At 43.5% G+C, this 21,284-nt stretch overlaps 1 protein-coding gene across 1 annotated transcript in view; it reads left to right on the forward strand.

The window, feature by feature from the left end:
• Positions 1 to 14,987: 14,987 nt before the first annotated feature.
• The window catches only part of adamts3 (ADAM metallopeptidase with thrombospondin type 1 motif, 3), a gene marked incomplete at its 5' end in the record, with an annotated part of 149,063 nt that continues 142,766 nt past the window's right edge, over positions 14,988 to 21,284 (forward strand). Inside the window, 3 exons of the mRNA XM_083904897.1 lie at positions 14,988 to 15,047; positions 15,461 to 15,482; positions 19,612 to 20,036. Coding sequence (XP_083761023.1) covers positions 14,988 to 15,047; positions 15,461 to 15,482; positions 19,612 to 20,036 — 507 coding nt within the window. The remainder of the gene's footprint in view (positions 15,048 to 15,460; positions 15,483 to 19,611; positions 20,037 to 21,284) is intronic.

Consider the following 21,284-nt stretch of genomic DNA (forward strand, 5'->3'; position numbering starts at 1 on the left):
TTGATCTAAAATCACTTCCCCCACATTTCATATGTATATTGCAAGACACCAAAGTAACCTCTGTGCACTCAATTTGATCTATTTGTTCTATATCCAGTTCCCAAACAAATCTATTTAGCGGTGCATGTGCTCGCGTTAAGAGAAACAGAGGAAAGAACACTGAAATAAATGGTTTCCACTCTGGGGGAGCTATAGCTGGGGCGCCCATTCAGAATATGACAACCACGTTTTAAATTATGTCAAATCCCTTGAGACCCCTCCCTCTGCTGGAATGTCATCTCCTTTAGCACCACGAAATTTCATTGCCCTACCTTCCCGCTGTTGTCGTGTCACTGGGGGGACAAAAAAAAAAAGGGTTAGTGTTGACCTAAAGGGGGCATCTGCTTGGCTCGCCACCTAGATGCACATTGTGGCTGTGGAATAACTTTGCTGTTAGACGTCACGAGTCATTGTGTCGGGGTGTTTTTGTGTCTCGGGGACAAAGCGCGAGAGAGAGAAAAGAAAACAATCCAGATGCCTTCACTGAAATAGCCCCAGCCTGCTCCCTTTTATAATGCAAGTGGGGGTCAGCTTTGTTCGAATGTGGTGATAGTTGTCGTTTTAGAGAAGCCAACTTTCAAAGCGCATACCTATGTCTTGTAATTAGGTTAGCCCCCACCCCCCCTGGTCTGGACTGACAAATGGCCCTGTCCTCTCTTGAGGATTATTTTCACTACTCAACAAAATCATACAAGGAAGAATCACGTGTATATACGTCTATTCATTACGTTTGACTAAATATCAATTCCCTAAACTTGAGGCATGCAGAGCCGATTGTTGAGGGCCTGTGAAACAATGGGCATTTACCAAAATGTAATTTTTTGCTTTTTTTGTTGTCGCCTTCTTTCTAAATATCTAGTATAATCATTTGGATGAACCTGTGAACTGCTAAACAAAACAGAGAACTGAAAGAGCCCGAGGAAGACAGTCTTTCAATAGCTTCCCGGTTGCATTCTGTGACCTGTTTTAACACTAGTGTATGTATTGAGAAGTACTGAGATATTTTACTTATCACTGTAAAAAAAAAAAGACTAATGTAATGTAAATCTAATGACATGCATAAACAATATATATATATAGAAATATATATATATATAGTTATAGACTAAAACAGCTGGAGCTGCAGCTGGTATCTACTGCATTTGTCAGAGAGAACAGTGTAGCAGTGACGTGCTAAGCATCTTTACAGCAAAAGCCCCTATAATTATCACTGCATAAAACACATTTTTAACAGTATTAGATTGTTAGCGCTGGTGATGCACATTTTACATTTATCCTGACATTATAATTGTTTTTACTGTGCTACTTTTCACAACTAAATATTGAAAATTCATGAGATTTTTATAAGAAGAAGAATACACTAAAATAGGGCACTATAATACTGTGACACTATTTTTCTACACTAAAGGATTACAGGATTTATTTGATATGTTTTGTTGTTATCGGTTGTTCTTCCTCCCAGACACACCTACTGTATGTAAGCCAAACAATAAAATATCTCTCTCTCTGTAACCACTTGAGTGAAAGGTTTTATTGCACCGTCTGCATGGAAATCCTCTTTTGGGCACACGGGCCTGTTTTGTATTTGCTGCATGTCATTCACTGACAATTGTAACAGCAACTTCTCGGAGTGGCTCTATGGCTGCGAGGAAGAGCAGATGTTGGAGGGTGTGAGGGTGTGAGTCTCTGCGCTGGGTCAGGGATGAACAGGATGTTCAACCAAAAAAAAGAAAAAGAAAACTTCAATCATAAAAAAAAATCAGCATATCTTGATGGTTCACCCAGCAGTACTCATATCTTAATTGTACAATTTTATTCCCTCCTTAATACATTTTGTTTGTTCTACATCCTGACATCCCATGAAAATTCCCCATCACTTACTTTTCCCTCGTCTTTATCTGCCTGCCTGCTTGTTCCACTTCCACGACAGTGAAGCCATGAAGCGTGCGGATGTGCCAATGAATTCAGCTTCCTTATCGGCGAGCAGCTCACCTATACAGTCAAGCCAGCGAGGCACAGACACAGTGACTGACACGCACACGAGCAAACAACAGCAGTCATTAAATGAATCCTGTGACTGAATGAGAAGGCAGCTTCATGTCAACACAGTGCAGACAGAGAGCGAGAGAGAGAGAGAGAGAGGGAGAGAGGGGAGAAATGTAAGGGAAAGACACGAACAGAATGAACAGAATGTCCTAATACTTTTTTTTTCTGTACGTTAAGCAGCGATCTATATGATAATGTGTCTTCCAAGTGAAGTATAATTCTGAGAATTCCTCCTCATGTGTGAAATTAATATTTATTGCTCTTTTGGTTATTTATATGTATAGATATGAGGTAGAATTGTTTTTTTATTTTAACCCTTAGTGCTCACACGGCACAGATCAGTGCCAGAGGTGCACCCATGGCAAATTGTCGCGGGAATAATTCACAACTCCTTATATGGACATCCTGGGGGTTGGCACGAGGGCCTTTCTGCATGGAGTTTGCATGTTGATCCCCGTGTGCGTGTGGGTTTTCTCCGAGTTCTCCGGCTTCCTCCACGCAGTCCAACAACAAGCAGTATGGGGATTCATAAAAATTAGCCAAGTGAACTTTGAACTGTGGTGTATTTCCAAATTTCACAAACAATGCGATTTAAAGATTGCCATCAGGTTGTGCTGGAAAAAAGAATATAAGACAGTCTAAATTGCAGCCTCTGTATACATTCAGCATAGTAATGGAAAGAAGCTGTCAAATTGCCTTGTGTTCAAAGGGTTAACTGAACTGGTTGAATTGAACTAAACTCACAAACTAAATAATGAAGTAAAACATATTCAAACTACAGAATCAAATCAAATCAAATCAAAATGCAAGTCTTTCCATGGCTGAGTGCTCGTCATTAAAATGACAAAATGACATGACTTTTTTCTAAAGCTGTGTTAACATTGAGTTTTCTTCCGCAGAGCAGAGGCTCTTGTGGTTACACATTCCATCTTTGTGGCCTGAGCAAGATATGATACTTCTGGGATTTTACAAGGTGCACTTGGAGAAATTAAGTACTTTGCTTTACGAAAACAAGTAGAACCAAACTAGAAAATATCGTAGAGGCTCATTCACTTTGAAGCTGAATATCAAAATAATATATAATAGTAAGTAGTTTATAGTGCCATCTAGAGGAGAGGCTGAAATTTACAACAAAGAACTGCTCCTCTGCTCACTCCCCCCCCCCCCCTCCCTTCGTCTTTCTCCGTGTCAGCAGATGAGGTTCGTGAGGCGAGGGAGAGGGCGAGCTACCGCGGCCGTCGCAGACGAAGCGGAGAGAGTGGAGGCGGGACTTCCGCTACAAGTAAAGGGACACTTGATTTGTTCTCTCGCGTTTGTCCTTACAGGCTCCCGTAGAAACATGGCGTCACGCTGCTAACAGTGGCAATGCAGTAGCGGCCCGCGACCATGTTATTTTACATGACTTTTTGAAACACTACGAAAATGAAACAAAAAATATTTTACAGCGACTAGACAATGCAGGAGCACATCATATGTATAAAAAAGTGGATTTTGGGTTATATAAACTCATAAATACTACACAGTGTCCCTTTAAGTTCTTGTCTGAAATCGACATCATTGGCTGTATTTAACTTTAAAGGCGTTCGACTTTTCAGCCGACACTGACATCATGTCCAGATTGTTGGACAAATTTAATAACATGTCTTCTCTAGAGTATTTAACATATCATTCCCACTAGTCTTCCTGACATATATATGGTGTATTCTCCCATGGATGGTGAAATTAAATTGTGCACAACAGAAACTTAATTAAAGGGTGTGGGGGGGGGGGGGGGGTTAACACAATTGAGCATTAAAGCACAAAGCTGCTGAGAGGGAGGACAAAGTCCACAGCACCTTAAGCACTGGTGTAGGTGGCTCACTTGGCTGCTAGCACGTGTTTGAGGACACAAAAGTGAAGTCAAGGCACACCTTCATAAATGTTCGGGTTCTGTTTCACTCGATTTTACCTAAAAGAAACGTTCTCTTTTTTTCCTCTAACAGGATAGGCCAATCTGACAGCGCGGCTCAACTGCTGAAAAAATATTTCCCTGGTTCCTCAAATATGTTGCTTAAGGATGCGTCAGAGGTATCAGTGATAACTACTGGTTAGTATTTGGATTAAAGTTGCAGTAGACAAGAGTAGACTAGAAATAGTTCTATCTATCTATGGAACACTGAGTTAACATCTTTAATTCCTCTTAAGGTTTATCATTTCCCTTTTCTCCCTTGGCCATATCTTCATAGCTCTACCTGTCCACCAAACCCAACTCCACTCTCCCTCGCTCTTTCACCAACAACACAATTACTTCTTATTGGCACTAAATCCACTTTATCCAAACTCCATAGTCTCTTCATATGCATCAAGACCATTTCTCCCTCCTCTCAGGTAAAGAATCTGAATATCCTCCCCAACAGCACACTCTCTTTCTCTCTTTCACAGCACTTACTTCCACCTCCGTAATATCGATACCTCTCTCCTCACACCACTGCCATCCTGGTCCATAGCCTTGTCACTTCCTGTATGATGACTGTAACTCACTGGTTCAGAGCTCACCTGCGCGTATCATTTCATGAACCGCCTCCATCCATCACATCACGACACATCGGTTACAAAATACTGCTCCTCACTTTCAAAGCTATCCACAAACTTGCACCTCCATACCCCTCAGATCTCCCCCAGTTCCACTCCAGAATTCCCTCCCTCTTGATCTTCGCAGCACTGACTCTCTGCCATCTGTCACTAGAAACTTACCTGTTCAGAATGGCATACTTCCCATTTTCTTTTCTCTTGTTTCATGTAAGGTGACCTTGAGCGCTGAGAGAGGCATCTTCAGACAGCTCTTGTTATCATTTCACTCCATGGATTGGGAGTGAAGTATTGTTTTTCAGTGGCTCTGTGTGTGTGTCTGTATGTTTTTCTGTTCGTTTGTGCTACCACACTTGCACTTGCCAATATGACCAACAGAGGCCACCAGAGGCTTGTTGCATGAATGGGGTGAAGTCTGCCCTGTTTTGTAATTTGAAGAGAAAACCCATAAAGGAAACTTGCTGTGTGTCATAAGTCAGAGTTGTTTCGTTTTATAATAATAAAAACAGGGAAGGGAAAGGAGCCATTACTCAATAGTTACTGCTTCAACTTCCATCTTAAATGTAGTAAATGTTCTCTGAAGATTAATGAACTCACTGTACCAGAACCAACTGAGGCAACGCTGAACTTTAGATCAGTAACTTCAAACTTGAGGCATTTTCAAGAATTATTTGGAATTTATCCATTGATTTAGCTAACCCTACATTAAAGTAAAACATGACTTTTCTCCTCTTTACTACTCTTATATTGATCTTATGAGCCTAGGAATCATCAGACTATGTGTTTCTACAGTAGAAAAAAGTGAATCCACCTCAAGCAGCAACAAAAACTTACTTATCCATCTGGGTGTTTCAAAGTCTATTGAACATCTAACTCCCTGCCATATCTGTTGCCTTTCATTGGCAGGTTGGTGCGATTGTCTGACGTTCTGCATGAAATACATGTTGTTTCCCTCACTCTCGCTCGTGTGTGTGTGTGTGTGTAGCTGTGCTGTTTGTGGCTCATAAACTAAAGAAATCATAAGTTGCAGCCGCAGTGGTGGGAGGATGACAGGTGTGTTTACGGTGTTCTGGGCTCTCAACATCGGAACGCACATTATTTTGTTCCTGAGGACATTTAGAGCTTTAGAAATGTGGTGCTTCCACAGGGACCGACTCAGTATCAATCAAAATCAATATACAGTATGGACATGTACTAATGTGGAAGTACAGAGACAAATTGCACACACACAAAAGCACGCACACTATCAGCGGCATTTTATGCCAGCACACTATACTAAAAACATGTGTACAGCGACTATGCGATGACATCAAACCTCTAACGTGCACCTGTACATTCCATTCACTTTCAATGGACAGACGGGGCGTCACGCATGTGTCACACATACGCCTACGTGACAAGTGTGTGACTGGTGAACTACGCCTCAAATACATGACGTGAAGACCACGCGTGACTGTTAAGTACAAACATGAGCGTACAGACACACACTGTGTAGTGTTTGTGGAAATCAAATAGCGAGGGGTCATTCATGCCGTTCCACCTGCGCAAGTATTGCCAAGAGAGAGCGATGTGACAGTTTAGGCTATTTCAGGATTGAGATTGGGAGCACATGACGTCACTCTGGATTCCTCTGTTCGTCCCGTCTCATTTCATTTTTAAAATTTTTGAAACCACGATTTCATGAGAATCACGTTAGATATGAAAAAAAAGGAGAGAGAGAGAGAGAAAAAAAACACATTTTAGGAGCGCATGGAGGTACGATCGCAGCTACTTCCACAGACGCTGCCCACAGCAGCGGACGGGGCGGAACCGGGTGTGGTGCAGGTCGGCGTAGTGCTGTCCATGGTGCTGGATCCTCGAATGGAAATGTTCTTCAGCAGAATAATTTGAATTCAGCTCAAGGTTATATAATTACAATGATATATAAAGTAAACTGTGTCGGTCTTCTTGTCAAAGAATGGTTTGGCAGCTGAATAGCACATGAGCTGACTCTCCCGTCTCGTCCGGAAAATATTTCCTGAACTCATCCTATTTTTCCAGCATTGCCGAGGTAGTATATGATCATAAATGAATACCAGGTCATTTTCATTGCTCTTATACCTGCGTCCTGTGTCCCCAGCTGCTTCTCAGCACATGTGAGTGTGTGATTCATGTACCCCCACTTCAAAAAAAAAGCTTGTATAATCTGTACATATAACCTTTAGGAGCTGAAACCTTTCACTCTAAATTTGTATTATGGCCTTTATCCTTTACAGAGAGTAAAAGCCCGGGAAGAAGCCGCAGCAGACAATGAACCAAATGATATGCTGCCACTGATGAGGTGAGAGATGATAAATACCGTTTCTATTATTGCAAATGACTGCTACACACCCTAACCCCATATTACATGGAACTCTCCCTCCTGGAGTTTTTCAGTCAGCTCAGGGAGGAACTCTACTGCTGTCACAGACAGTTAATGAGAAATCATTCCTCTCATTCTTTCACTGACCCTTTCCAAACCTCAATGTGATGCAGGCTATTAAAAGATTTAGTTCAGGGTTCTTGCTGTCTTTAAGCAGCGTGATTCAAAATGTAAAGGACATATTTTGATTACATTTTTGGGGAGGATGCACATAGGTTATGGGCCAAGGAAGAAATGACTAGATTATTTTCAGGATAAGTGGTCATTTCAATATTGGTTTGAAAAACCTCTAATGCAGTAGGTCTATGTTACTTGATATGCATTCTGGGTTGTTGTGAGTTGTTATTGATTTACTGTTACATTTCTGTCATTTCAAACCAGTCTGGCTGTTCTCCTCTGACCTCAGGGCAAGTTTTCTCTCTTTGTTTTACCCATTCTCTGTAAAAACCTAAACACGGTTGTGCAATAAAATCCCACCAGATCAGCAGTTTCTGAAAGACTCGTCTGGCATCAACAACCATGCCATGTGCAAACTCGCATAAATCACCTTTCTTTAGAGATGAGATCGGAGACCTGTTTTTCAACAAGCTCATCTAAAAATATTGACATCTAAGGAAACCCACCTTGGAATCTGAATTTAAAGGCATTTAGTGGGATTAACTCCCTAAGCTGGAGCTCAGTCCATGCCGCTGGTGCAGAATACACAAAAACAAGCTTCTATTCTATTCTTCTCTAAGTGAACATTTGGAGCAGGAAGCAAAACACAGCCCCGAGAACATAGAGTGCACTTTCACACCGGCACGATTCCCATTTAGGCTCTGGTTCCATTCAGCACACAATGTGACCTCAAGTGAACACAACAATGGCAACAGTGAAGCTCTTCTTCTTGTGCCTCTGCGGTCTCTAAGATCAGCTGCTCTTAGTTGCTCCTAAATCACAGCTGGAGCTCAGAGAGGGTCCGGCTTTCGCAGTTGTGGAATGGACTGCCTTTACACATTAGGCAGACCCATTCACTGTGTCTTTGTACATCTCTTTTTTAAGACTCACCTGTTTTCCTTTGCATTCAAGACAGTGACAGTGTGTAGAAGTCTACACATGTCTCTTATGTTTGTATTGTTTTTTTTATGTCTATTTTTATTTATTCAAGCATTACTGTTGTTTTTAAATGTGCTATATAAATACATTGGAACGGAGGGGACTCGGTTATTTGGAAAATTGTGTTTACCCACCAATCCACCATGCAAAATTCAAGGGATGCCCAAATAGCCACCACACGTTTTGTCTCTCCTGGAGACAACGTATGTTCTTCACTTACTTTCCCCATGTTCACAGGTATTTTGTGCTTTCCCTTTTCCTGCAGCCAACAGCTAACTTGCAGAAACGGACAGTAACGGAGTACATTTACTTGAGTATAGTACTTAAGTACAATTTTGAGGGATCTGTATTTTACTCAAGTATTATTTTTGTGGGAGTACTCATGACTTTAGCAATATTGTACTATTTACTCCAATACATTTCTATCCATAACCGTTAATACCCGTTACTTCTTATATGTATATATATATATTTCCATCCATCCATTCATCCATCCATCTTCTACAGCTTATCCGAGGTCGGGTTGCAGGGGTACTAGCTTGAGCAGAGAAACCCCGACTTCCCTCTCCCCGGCCACTTTGTCCAGCTCTTCTGGGGGAATACAGAGGTGTTCTCCCAGGCCAACCTAGAGACATAGTCTCTCCAGCGAGTCCTGGGTCTTTCCCGGGGCCTCCTCCCAGTGGGACGTGCCCGGGAACACCTCACCAGGGAGGCGTCGAGGAGGCATCCTAACCAGGTGCTGAGCCACCTCATCTGGCTCCTATATATATATACTGTATATATATATATATATATATATATATATATATATAGAGAGAGAGAGAGAGAGAGACAAAACCATGGACGAAACAACGGATGAAGACGCAGTAGGTCCATCCCGGGAATGCACCAACCCGTGGCCCCACCTCGACCTGACTATTTCCATTTTCTGAACAAGTTAATGATAGTGTTCGCTTCAAGTGTTTTTGCTGTGTTTACCAAAACAAAACTTCATCACCGCTATTCAAAAATTAATCTTCCAACATGAGGAAGTCAAGTGAAGTGTCAAGGTGCGTACATTGAAATAAACTTCCATGCATTTCTAAGTGAGAGCGTTGCCATTGTGCTATTGCCTTGTGGGCAAGTGAGAAATGTTAAATAAAGCAACATGGTAAAAAAGATGAAAAGGACTTGATTTTACATTCAATTCCTTTTACATTTTTCAAGGTATTAACATTAAAATTTTTCACAACTCCGTGTAGGACGTTTCTATATACGTAAATGTAAGCACTGTGGCAGTAGTAATGCAATATTTAGAAAATGTACTGTTGTACTCTTGATACTCAAGTACTTTTAAAAACAAGTACTTCAGTACTTTTACTTAAAGGGGAAATATGTAGTTTATAGTGCCATCTAGAGGAGAGGCTGAAATTTACAACAAAGACCTGCTGCTCTGCTCACCCCCTCCCTTCCCTGAGCGCTACGGTATCCGCAGCTGGTCAAATGTCGTCCTCGTCGTCTTTCTCCGTGTCAGCAGATGAGGTTCGTGAGGCGAGGGAGAGGGCGAGCTACCGCGGCCGTCGCAGACGAAGCGGAGAGAGAGGAGGCGGGACTTCCGCTACAAGTAAAGCAACGCTTGTTTTGTTCTCTCGCATTTGTCCTTACAGGCTCCGGTAGAAACATGGCGTCTCGCTGCTAACAGTGGCAATGCAACTGCGGTCCGCGGTCATGTTATTTAACATGACTTTTTGAAACACTACGAAAATGAAACAAAAACTATTATACAGCGACTAGACAATGCAGGAGCACATAATATGTATAAAAAAAGTGGATTTTGGGTTATATAAACCCATAAATACTACATATTGTACCTTTAAGTAGACATATGACTGTAGTACGTTTACTTGTACTTGAGTACAATTTAGCAAGGGCTATCTGTACTTTTACTCAAGTAATGAAGCTGTGTACTCTGTCCGCCTCTGCTTACTTGATATAACCCACTTTGCCGTTTGTGGGTTTGATTCCTGGCTCCGCTAGTCTACAAGTCGATGCGTTGCCTTGGGCAAGACACTTAACCCCACTGTGCCGATTGCTTGTGAATGGATATGAAAGATGAAGGTGAAAGGGTGAATGGCAAAACTGTAGTGTAAAGTAGCTATGAGTGGTCATCATCAAGACGAGAAAAGTGCTATATAAACACAAACCGAAGCTGATTCTTTTGGTTCCTGCTGGACACACCAACCCCTCAGCACCTGAAACTATTTATTTATTCGTTGGTGGACAAAACTGTGCCACACTGTAAAAGCAGTAAGAGAGGATTTACCAGTAGTTTTCTGCACAATCCTGACAATAATGCTGTCAGGATAATGCTGCTATGAGAAAGATGGCGCCCGTGTTGGCAAGCCGTCCGCCTCGCTCCTTCGCTGTTATGTCTGTTTTCCTGCTCCTACTGCTTTTTGCCTTCGGATATGATTCTGCTCTACTGGCATACGACCGCCAAACCCTCCTCGACCTCAGGGCTTGGTCAGAGTCCCTGTTGCCATCTGATCGCCCACTTTTCGATCAGGAAACACCGGTGCTGGCGGACATTCCCGATCACCTGCGCCGACTGCCTACTGTCTCTCCCCGGAGGGATCGTGACCAAAAGTCCCGCTCCAACGGACCCTGCGGCTCCAAACACCGATGCCGGCTGTCATGCCCTCTCCCCCAGAGAAAGCGCTCTAGAAGACGTGGGAAACGTGCCGGTGTGATCGCCCGTCTCAAAGCTCACCTGAGAGTCTTTTCCTCGGCTGAGCTGCGCCTAGGATCTTCTCCCCCTGTCCGGTTCGTATGCAGCCGATGGATCCGTCCTATCTTCCCGGAGCCAGCGCCGCTCATTACTAAGGTAAATGGACCCGCCACCCTGGCACAGCTTACAGCTCGAAGCTCGCGGAGAAAGTTTATTTACACCCAGCCTCCCGACACCGGCTCCATCTCATCCACCTGGCTCGCCGCTCTTCCTGTCGCATCGCGGATACGTCATCAGAGTGCCGCCACCGCGTTAAGGAATATCGCCGGCGGAAACATCGCGAGACTGTGCCATGGTGTGCGTGATGGAAAGAGAGGTGTGGATCCCAGCCTGCTCTGTCCCATCCAGAGGTCTACTGATCAATCCCACATTAAAACTGAACTTTTGAATGTCCAGTCCCTGTCTAATAAATCAAGCCTGGTTCATGATCACATTCTTGATAAAGATATAGACCTGATGTGCCTCACTGAGACCTGGCACCAACCTGAGGTTTTTTCATCATTAAATGAAGCCTGTCCCCCTGGATACAGTTACCTGCAGAGGGCTCGCTGCACTGGCCGAGGTGGTGGCCTGGCAGTAATTTACCGGGACACACTCAAGCTGTCTCCTCTGTCTCTACCTGATGTGTCCTCGTTTGAATATCTGGCCTTCAAATCAAAACCCCCTTCCAAGATCAATGCTGTACTGATCTACCGGCCGCCCAAACCACACCCATCCTTCATCACAGAGATTCACGACCTTCTCACCTCGCTCTGCTCTCTATCCTCCAATAACATCATACTTGGTGATATGAACATTCATATTGATAATCCCTCCTCCCCCCTGGCAGCTGATTTCCTTCATGTACTGGACTGTCTCAACCTCACACAGCACGTTGATGCACCTACACACACCAGAGGGCGCACTTTAGACCTGGTCATCACAGACTCTCCTTCCATCAAAGATCTGTCAGTATATGACCTGGGCGTCTCTGATCACAGCATCATTTCCATGGACATTTCCTGCCCATCTCTCCTCCCCCAGCCTAAACGCGATATTCATTTTCGCAACATAAAAAACATCAACCCTGCCATCTTGCACTCTGACCTCCAACTGCTGGCCTCAGTCAACCTTCCATCAGTCAACAAATCGGTCGATCACTACAACCATTCTCTTCGCTGCCTCCTGGATATACATGCCCCTCTCAAAACAAGAACTGTGTCTTTCTCCCGCACTGCCCCCTGGTTCACGAAAGAACTGCGCAAGATGAAGGCTGCTGGCCGTGCCATTGAGAGGCGTGTCAAATCATCTGGCCTGGTGGTACACAAGCTGGCCTACAAAAATCACCAGAAGGCCTATGCAGCGGCCCTTAAAGAAGCCCGGTCCATCTATTACTCCAACATCATCAATAACAGTCCAGGAAATTCAAAACAGCTGTTTTCCACCATAAACTATCTCCTTAATCCCAAAAACCAAACCCATACAGAACCCACAGTAGAACACTGCAACAGGTTTCTTGCATTTTTCAAAGACAAGATAAATTCCATCCGGTCCCAGCTCTCAGGCTCCCCAGCTCCATTTCTGCCATCTGCCTGCCCTCAACCTGCACTTTTCAGCACCTTTGCTACAGTCACACAGACCGAAGTTGAGGGTTTCATCAAAAAGATGAAGCCTTCCACCTCCCCCCTGGACCCCATCCCTACAACACTCATCAAATCTAACCTGTCTGTCATAAGCCCTCTTATCACACAAATAATAAACCACTCGTTAAACTCCGGCCATGTCCCGCCCTCACTCAAGACTGCCGTTATCAAGCCTCTCCTGAAGAAACCCAACCTCGACCCAGAATGTTTCTCAAACTACCGGCCCATTTCCCATCTTTCATTCCTGTCTAAAGTGCTTGAAAAAGCTGTTGCCGCACAGCTACAGGAACATCTACAACTTCACTCACTGTTTGAAATATTCCAATCTGGTTTCCGCACTGCCCATAGTACAGAGACAGCATTGTTGAGAGTCACCAATGACCTTCTCATCTCTGCCGATTCTGGATCCCCCTCCCTGCTCATCCTTCTCGACCTTTCAGCGGCTTTTGACACTGTCGACCACCATATCCTCCTAAGCCGCCTCCACACCGACATTGGTCTCCATCATTCCACACTGGACTGGTTCACCTCATACCTCGCCGACAGGACAGAGTACATCAGCCTGGGCTCTGCCAGGTCCCAAACAGCCCCTGTTACATGCGGTGTCCCCCAAGGATCTGTCCTAGGACCCCTCCTCTTTATCCTGTACATGCTGCCACTGGGTCGTGTCATCAGCCGGCACGGCATCTCTTTTCACTGCTACGCCGATGACACTCAGTTGTACCTCCGAACTGACCCCAACCTACGTTCAACCCCGGTCCACTCATCATCACCTACTCTAGCCCTCTCCAACTGCCTGGAGGAGATCAGGGCGTGGATGAGTCACAACTTCCTCCAGCTGAACAGTTCCAAAACCGAAGCCATACAAATTGGTACCCCTCATCAGGTCCAGTCATCACCCATAACCACCATCTCCTTCTCTGGTCAAGACATCCCCCTCTCTACCTCAGTTACCAACCTCGGTGTGAAGCTGGACCCACAACTTACCTTTGTAAAACACATCAAACATCTGTACAAAACCTGCTTTTTCCATATCAAGAACATTTCTAAACTCCGCCCATTCCTCACCTTCTCTGATGCTGAAAAACTCGTCCACGCCCTGATCTCCTCCAGGCTTGATTACTGTAACAGCCTGCTCATCGGTATACCCAACAAACACCTTCAGAAACTTCAATTCATTCAGAACTGTGCTGCCCGAACTCTGATGAAAACCCGCAAATACGACCACATCACCCCCATTCTTCAGAACCTACACTGGCTTCCCATAACCTCAAGAATCCAATACAAAATCGCCCTCATCACCCACCTTTGCATCTACAGCAACGCCCCACAATACCTCAAAGACCTCCTTACCCCTCACTCATCCACCCGTAACCTCCGGTCCCAAAGTACCAACCTCCTCCATCAGCCCCGCACACGACTCCGCACCATGGGAGACCGAGCCTTCTGCTCCACTGCCCCCCACATCTGGAACTCCCTCCCTGAACACCTACGACAACCCCAGTCTGTCGATGCCTTTAAAAAAGGGCTTAAAACATTTCTATTCGAACAGGCTTTCCTAGGTCGTTCCTAGATGTTTTTATTCTCTTTTCTGCACTTTCTTCTCCTCCTTTAGCTATTCTTTCTTCTGCTGATTTTAATCGTGTCTGATTTTAATCGTGTCTGATTTTTCTCTTGGTCTTTTGTTTATTTTGTTTTTTGGTTTCTGTAGCACTTTGAGATAACTTTATGAAAAGTGCTTTACAAATAAAATTTATTATTATTATTATTATTATAAGGTACACACAGGATAAGATCATCAACAAACCTTATGAATAAATAAAAAAAACAACTTAACAGTGACTGAAAGTGACGTGTGGTTATGTGTAGTCATCCGCTTAACTCACTCTCTCCTGGATGGGATGAAGAAGGGAGTTGGGACCCTCCTCCTCCTCCTCTTCCTCCTCCTCACCATGTGTTCAGGGCTGGAGGAGAGGACATGGTGACGTCACACACAGGGCTGGACGTTTATTACACAGGGAGCCAAGTGCCAAGTTGTAAGAGCTTCACTCTGCAGCTCTGTCCGGCCAGCGGCGGAGTGTGTGTGTGTTTGTGTGTTCGTGCGCTCTTCACTTCACTTCACTTCACTTCACTTCACCTAAAACTTTCTGGGGAAACTTCGGCAACAGAAAGAAAAAGGAAACAAACAGAAACGAAAAAAGAAAGAAAAGAAAAACACTGACTGACAAAAGTGTCGTAACTCGCTTCACTCTTGTTTTAATGAAACTTACTTATTATTCATGTCTTTGTTTTTTTAAACTCCCGTGCACCCTGAGAAGTTTTGAATGAGCCGGGTGACGCGTGCGTTTTGACTTAGACTTTTATTTTTGTTATATATATATTTTTAATTTTTTTTTTTAACTCTGACGTGCGGATATAGTTCTTCTTATTTCCCCAATTGAAACTCGTGATGGCTGTTCTGTCACTAGCCTTTCTACTTGCAGGATTTGTTTTGACTTCAGCTGACAAGGTAAGAGTCTGTCATGACTTTTCTTTTACGCACGGTTTCAGTCGCGTGGTGATATGAAAGAAAGTCACTCTGTGTGTGTGTTTGTGTGTGTGTGTGTGTGTGTGTGTGTGTGTGTCTGTGTGTGTGTGTGTGTGTGTGTGAGCCGGGGAGGAAAAAAGTGAAGGCAACTCTCTCTCCGGAACTTTTCTTCCACTTTGTTGGGAGTAAAATGCGCACACTGCTTCCTCTGTGAAACACACGTTGACAGTGTTGGAGTGTATCCTGTTACATAAGACATTTTTTGTAAATCGTTTTTACGAGCAGCAGAAACTAGTGGCTAAGCGACACTAAACTCTCTGCTTCACATCTCTCAGATCATGATTTCCTCCTCACTTGTGCCTCATTTAACAAGCTTTTTCTTCTCCAACCAACAGGCTGGCGAAGTTGATCGCGAGGGTAAGTCCTGTCTGTTTTTTGTTTGTTTTTCCTCTTCTTCCCTTCCTCGACCTTGTTTTTTTTACAAATATTTGTTGTTAGAAAGTGGAAGAGAGTTCTCTCCTAAAGTTATTAGGAGGGCATCTTTGGTTGAACTGAGATCAAAGTGGGAGGGGAGTTTGTGTGTGAGGAGCACTGTAGTAGTGCACCTCCTCACCCTCCTCTAGCACCCCACCATTCCCCCTACACACACACACACACACACACACACACACACACACACACACACACACACACACACACATAGAGCCATATTATATGAGCAAACTGCTTCAAGGGCTTTGTTATACAGGAAAGAAAATTCCACTTCTAAATCCTGCACATCTGTTCTCCATCCTGAGGTTAAGAAATAAGTGAGCTTCAACAGTGTCCACGTAGGATCCCTGTACGCCCGCTGTTATCTCCCCTCCGGGGCCTTCACACAGAGCGAGGGCAGTAATCTGTGGTCTGCCACTGTTGGCCTCATAAAAGCAGCTAAATCAGCCATTCAGTTTTGCTTTTTTCACCTCCACGTTTTCTCCTTCCTCTCACACCTTGTACCTCGCCGAGACTCATTTACAGTGACTCAGACTTCCTCTGACACATTTTCTCATTGATTTATTTGAAGCTAACACCAAGCAACATCAATAATGTTGATAATAATAATAATAGGAAAGATCCCAAAGAAGCCCCCCTAGCTATGTGCACGGCGCCTCATTAAGGGGTTTGCGACCATGGTGTTATAGCAGTCACCTGCACTTAATCCGGTCAAAGAATTTAAAGGGGGTGCTCAATAAATTGTTTTTGCTTTGGACTAACATCATTAGTCTTGGCTGGATTTATTCAGCTCGGGGGCCTCAGGCAGTCGCCTGCTTTACACCCTGATTAACGTCCTAGGCTGCCAGCTACTGCTGATTTTGGCTTTAGCTGCCGTTTAGCTTTAACATCCAGTTTTTTGCCCCTTTTCTTAATTCACACAGACATCGCGTCGCATTCCCGTGACAAGCAAACAACTCCACTCTTGAGTATCTGACTCCTTTGAGATCGCTTCTTCTGTATTTAATTATCTTGATGACATCTTTTGGTCTGCGCCCCCAAATACAAGTGGTGTGTTGTGCCCAAATAAATTGTACCACGGATTAAAATGAAGAAAGAAAGAAAAAAAAAAACAGTCTCAAACTGCACAAAAAGGGACCTTGTTTCTTTTCCAAACATGTTCTGGATTTCTTGAAACCAAAGTCCTCAAGTCTTGAAAAATTTGTACGTGGAAGGTCTGCACAACAGTGGCAAATTAGAAATGCTAATTATTAAAAAGGGAGCCCTTAAGCCCAATTTATACTCCTGCGTAAAGTGCTCTACGTAGGTTAACGGAGACCCCTCTACGTCGCCGGAGAGCCTGACGGAGAGCCTCTGCGTCGTCTCCGGCTGCACAAAATATTTTTTAAGTGTCCGTCACTCCGTGAAGGGACAACGGAGACTGCAAGGGTTCTCAAGACAGGCCGAGATAACGCTGCTCTGTGCCGGCCACTGTGCACACCGAGCGTCCACAGAGGTGGAGCTGGTCACCGCCGACAACGTCGCTGCCAAACCATAAATATGTCATATCTTAATACACAAACGACATGTTTAGACTCTAAATGGCCAATTCCTCGCCTCCAATTGTCTTAAAACAGAAAAGTGAGAAACGGCCACTGTTTCAATGTAATTTTCCGCTGCAACAACAACAACAACAACAACAGTCTTTCTCTCTCGGACGCCGTTGCTCACTGTAGCCAGAAGCACAACAACATTGCGTAGCGACCCCTACTGATCGGGCGGGAAATTGCAGTGCGTATCCGGCACCACGACGGAGAACTATATAGGCTTGAGGGGTCTCCGTGGTTACGCAGTCAGATAACGCATTGTTGTAGCACCTCGCTGTAAAGAAGGTGTTTTTGAAAACTTGCCCTGCAGCAAGAAGATTGCCGCTTCGCATCCCGGGTTAGGGCCTTTCTGTGTTGAGTTTGCATAATCTTCTCATGCAGGGAGGAAACCATTGGACACTCTAAATTGACCATAAGTGTGTGAGTGAATGTTTTTTCATCTTCATCTTCAACCTGTCCAGGGTGAACCCCCACCTTTCACCCAGTGTCAGCTGGGATCGGCTCCAGCGGCCCTCATGTGGAGGATAAAGTAGTGCACAACGAATAAATGAGTCCCTCATGAATTCTGTTCAACTTAATTTGCTGCATTTGTTGTGATAACCTTTGATTCTTAACACCACCAGGTCTCAACGCTCCACAGGGCTTTTATCTTCGGTTTTTTAATGAAACCAATTGTGGCTGTGCTATTACAGAGGCGTTAGATTTCTGATATTATGCTTCTCCCCTCAATGTAAGTCTCTTACTCGAGTCTCTTACGTGAAACTAGAAAACCTCACCTCACTGCTAGAAGTATGAGAGGTTTCAATTATGTGTGAAATAAAAATGACCTCGCATATTAAATCCAATTTTCACTGTAGTATCAGAGATCGACAAATCATGGTCATATTTTTTTTTGTGATGACAGGTCTGTAGAAATGCAAAATGATGGCGTTGGAAAGATGTTACACTTGTTTATCTTGTCACATTAACAAGGCACCATCACTGCTTGCACACAATTGATCTTTGGTACAAGTCTACAAGTCTTACACATTTTGATCATGCGTCATGCAGCCATAGTCCACACTTGTTATTTATGGGCAGGTATGAAGTCCATATACTTTCTCTGATGGTTTTCTGTGCTTCCCTTGGAAATGTTCGTTTAGAAGAAAACCCGTTCATTCATTATTGAAAAACATCCATTTGTTTTAAATCACTTGAACAGCTTGAAATATATTGTATTTCAAGCTGTTCCAGTGATTTAAAACGTCAGAATGATAATGATAGGATATGGAGTCAGATCCGTCTGTATTCAAGAATATAACTGTTTTCTGTGGCCTAAATAAACAAACAAACAAACACAAATCTTACAGGACTTCATAAACATGCACAACTTCATACTGTGAAGGAATAATATTCCTCCATAGTATCTGCTTTATCGGAGTTTACATCAGCGCCTACACATGTTGCACAACCTTTTCGGGTGCCCGTATTAAACAAGTAGCCCTGTGTCTTTCATGTTTGCACAAGGTGTAAAGTTAACATGATGTAAATGTAAGGAATTTTCTCTGTAAAAAAAAAAAAAAGGCCTTTGATGCGTTTGGAGGTTTGAAAACCAGGCACGTGTCTGCCATTTGCTTTAGTCGTCGGGTTATGAGCTTAATTTCCTATCCATACAAATCTGTCAACGTCGGCGTGATCAAAACTGCTGCTGTTGAGTAGTCGTAAAAATCTCAACTTGCCTTTATATGACATCTGCATGTTTTTCCTCAGAAGCCTGTCAGAGTCATGTCTTCTTCATAACATGTCTGAAGCTTACACACTGTGATTTGTAAAGCGTGTAATTTTCTAAGACGTGCAATTTAAGTTTCACCATTGACACGTGCTTGAATATCTTCTCGTCAAAACCTACAAGATAATTATATGGTTTCGATGTCATGGTACATTTTTTTTTTTTTTCTCCAACCAAAAAATGTTTTGAATTTGTCTGACATTGCACACATTTCATAAACCCAAGCCTGAGTGGAAATTTCCTTTAAAGGCCCAACTATTTTTCCTTGTACTAAAGAGCTGACCTCAAATAAACAACATTTATTCATAATAGGATGCGTATACTTTGAGGATGGTGGTTATGTATTTACATATTTATTTGTGCTAAAAGCAGTAACAATTTATCAAGAATATCTGGAGAAACTGTTTATTTTCCTCTGTACTCAACTATAATGTTGTCCATAAGAATTGTTCTTTGTGACAGTTTCTCAACAAAATATGTCGTAAAACAAAGCAGCAAAATAATAAAAAAATTGTTGGTAGACCAGAATTGTGCAATAGACCTGCTCAGTCGGGAGAGGAAGTGGTTAAATTACAACCCTGCTGCATCTATTCCCCTTCCCTTCTTATTCCCATGAAACTCTGATTGAGAAATAAAACATGCAACACTGTAATTTTTTCTTCTTCTTCTTTTTTTTAACGTTTTCACTGCTGTTTTACAGACCAGCTGAGGAGCCGTTTGAAGGAATATGGCCTGGTCACTCCGTTCAGCACCGACTCCCATGGACACTACCTGTCACACTTGCTCTCGGCCACTCACAAGCAGCGCATCAAGAGGGAGGTGTTTTCTTCGGGTGAACAGGAACAGAAACTTTTTTTCAACGTCACGGCCTTCGGTAAGGAGTTCCACCTTCGCCTGCGCCCAAACAACAGACTGGTGGCCCTCGGTGCGATGGTGGAATGGCACGACGACGTTCAAGGATCGGGCAACGGCACCGGCGGCGATGCCAGCGCCAACCAGACCGAACGAAGCAGCGCGACGGAGAAGACGCTGCGACGTGAACTGCTGAAGACGGACTGCACCTTTATTGGTGACATCTCGGACGTCCCCGGGACCTCTGTTGCTATTAACAACTGTGACGGCTTGGTAAGTCCTCCTCAGCCATAAAGCTCCTACTTCTCCTCCCCTTCAAACCCTGTCTTTTCATTACAAAAGTGCCATGACCTTATCAAGTGACACCAAGGGATTTTAGATGTCCGTAACTCTTAAGTTAAGCATTTCTTTGCGTCAGCATGCAGAATGTTTACAGCACATTGTTCTGTTCAGGCGGACAGACATAATAGCTTTTTGTACAGAAGTTTGTCACGGGTGAGTGGCCATCCATTGCTTCCACAAACCCGAAGGATTTCCCCCGACCTCTTCCCAACATAAAACACAAGTTCCTTTTGTGCTCTTGCAAAAGTCTGCAGTCTTATCCTCCTCGTCACCCCCCATAAAACACTTGAACAGTAATTGGGAAATGGCCTCGGCCAAAATCGTCCGGATGAGGTCAGTGAAACATCTCTGCATTCAGGAAAAAGTCTCAGTGAACCGAAGCCATCAAAATTCTAGTTCTCGTTGGTGAGCAGAAATATTTCAGACTTTGTAAAAACAAAACCGAGTTGCAACTCCGTAAGTCACCTTGAGACACGTCCGTCTTAAAACGACCAAGCTGTTGTTGCTGTTGTATCCTTTTATTATAGAACTATTCTGCTGGGGAAAAAGAACCAGCGATGATTTCAGCGAGTACAGTCTGTGTATCTGTGGTCAGATATTGCGTAAAAAGTGCTTTATTCTCTAAGAGGAGACAGGTGTGGTATGTCTGCACTGAGTTTTTGTTGGACTGCAGTGTGTTTGTTTTTCCCAAAAAATACAAGGGTTGGTGATAAAAATGCATGACCGGCATCTCATGTCTTAATAATTGTGTTGTCCTAAGAATTACTGTAAGATTGCACGTGCTCATGGGGAGACGTAAGAGAATGAAATTATGATTTAAAAACCCACGCATAACTAGTTTTCCTAATTGAACTTACGGTGGATTAATTCAGTGTGAAAGAGGGACTGGAAAAAAAAAAAAAGATCCAAATATGTAACCCTGTGACATTGTCACTGGTCTCCATGGTGCTGTCCTCTTTTGAGAGTTGCACTGACTGATCATCATTTTTTTTGCATCAAACACAACTCACTGGAGGGAAAACATAACAGAAAATGGAAAGGTTAACACCTCTACTGGCAATGGAGAAAAAAAAAAACAGCATATGACACAAATTCTGGTGTAACAGACTGTAAGAGTTAAGGTTGCACTGGCTCTGCTTTTGTACAGTATACGCACGAGACCTGCAAAGTCGGTTTCAC

The sequence above is a fragment of the Microchirus variegatus genome (assembly GCF_963457635.1).
Source record: "Microchirus variegatus genome assembly, chromosome: 18".
NCBI classification, from domain to species: domain Eukaryota; kingdom Metazoa; phylum Chordata; class Actinopteri; order Pleuronectiformes; family Soleidae; genus Microchirus; species Microchirus variegatus.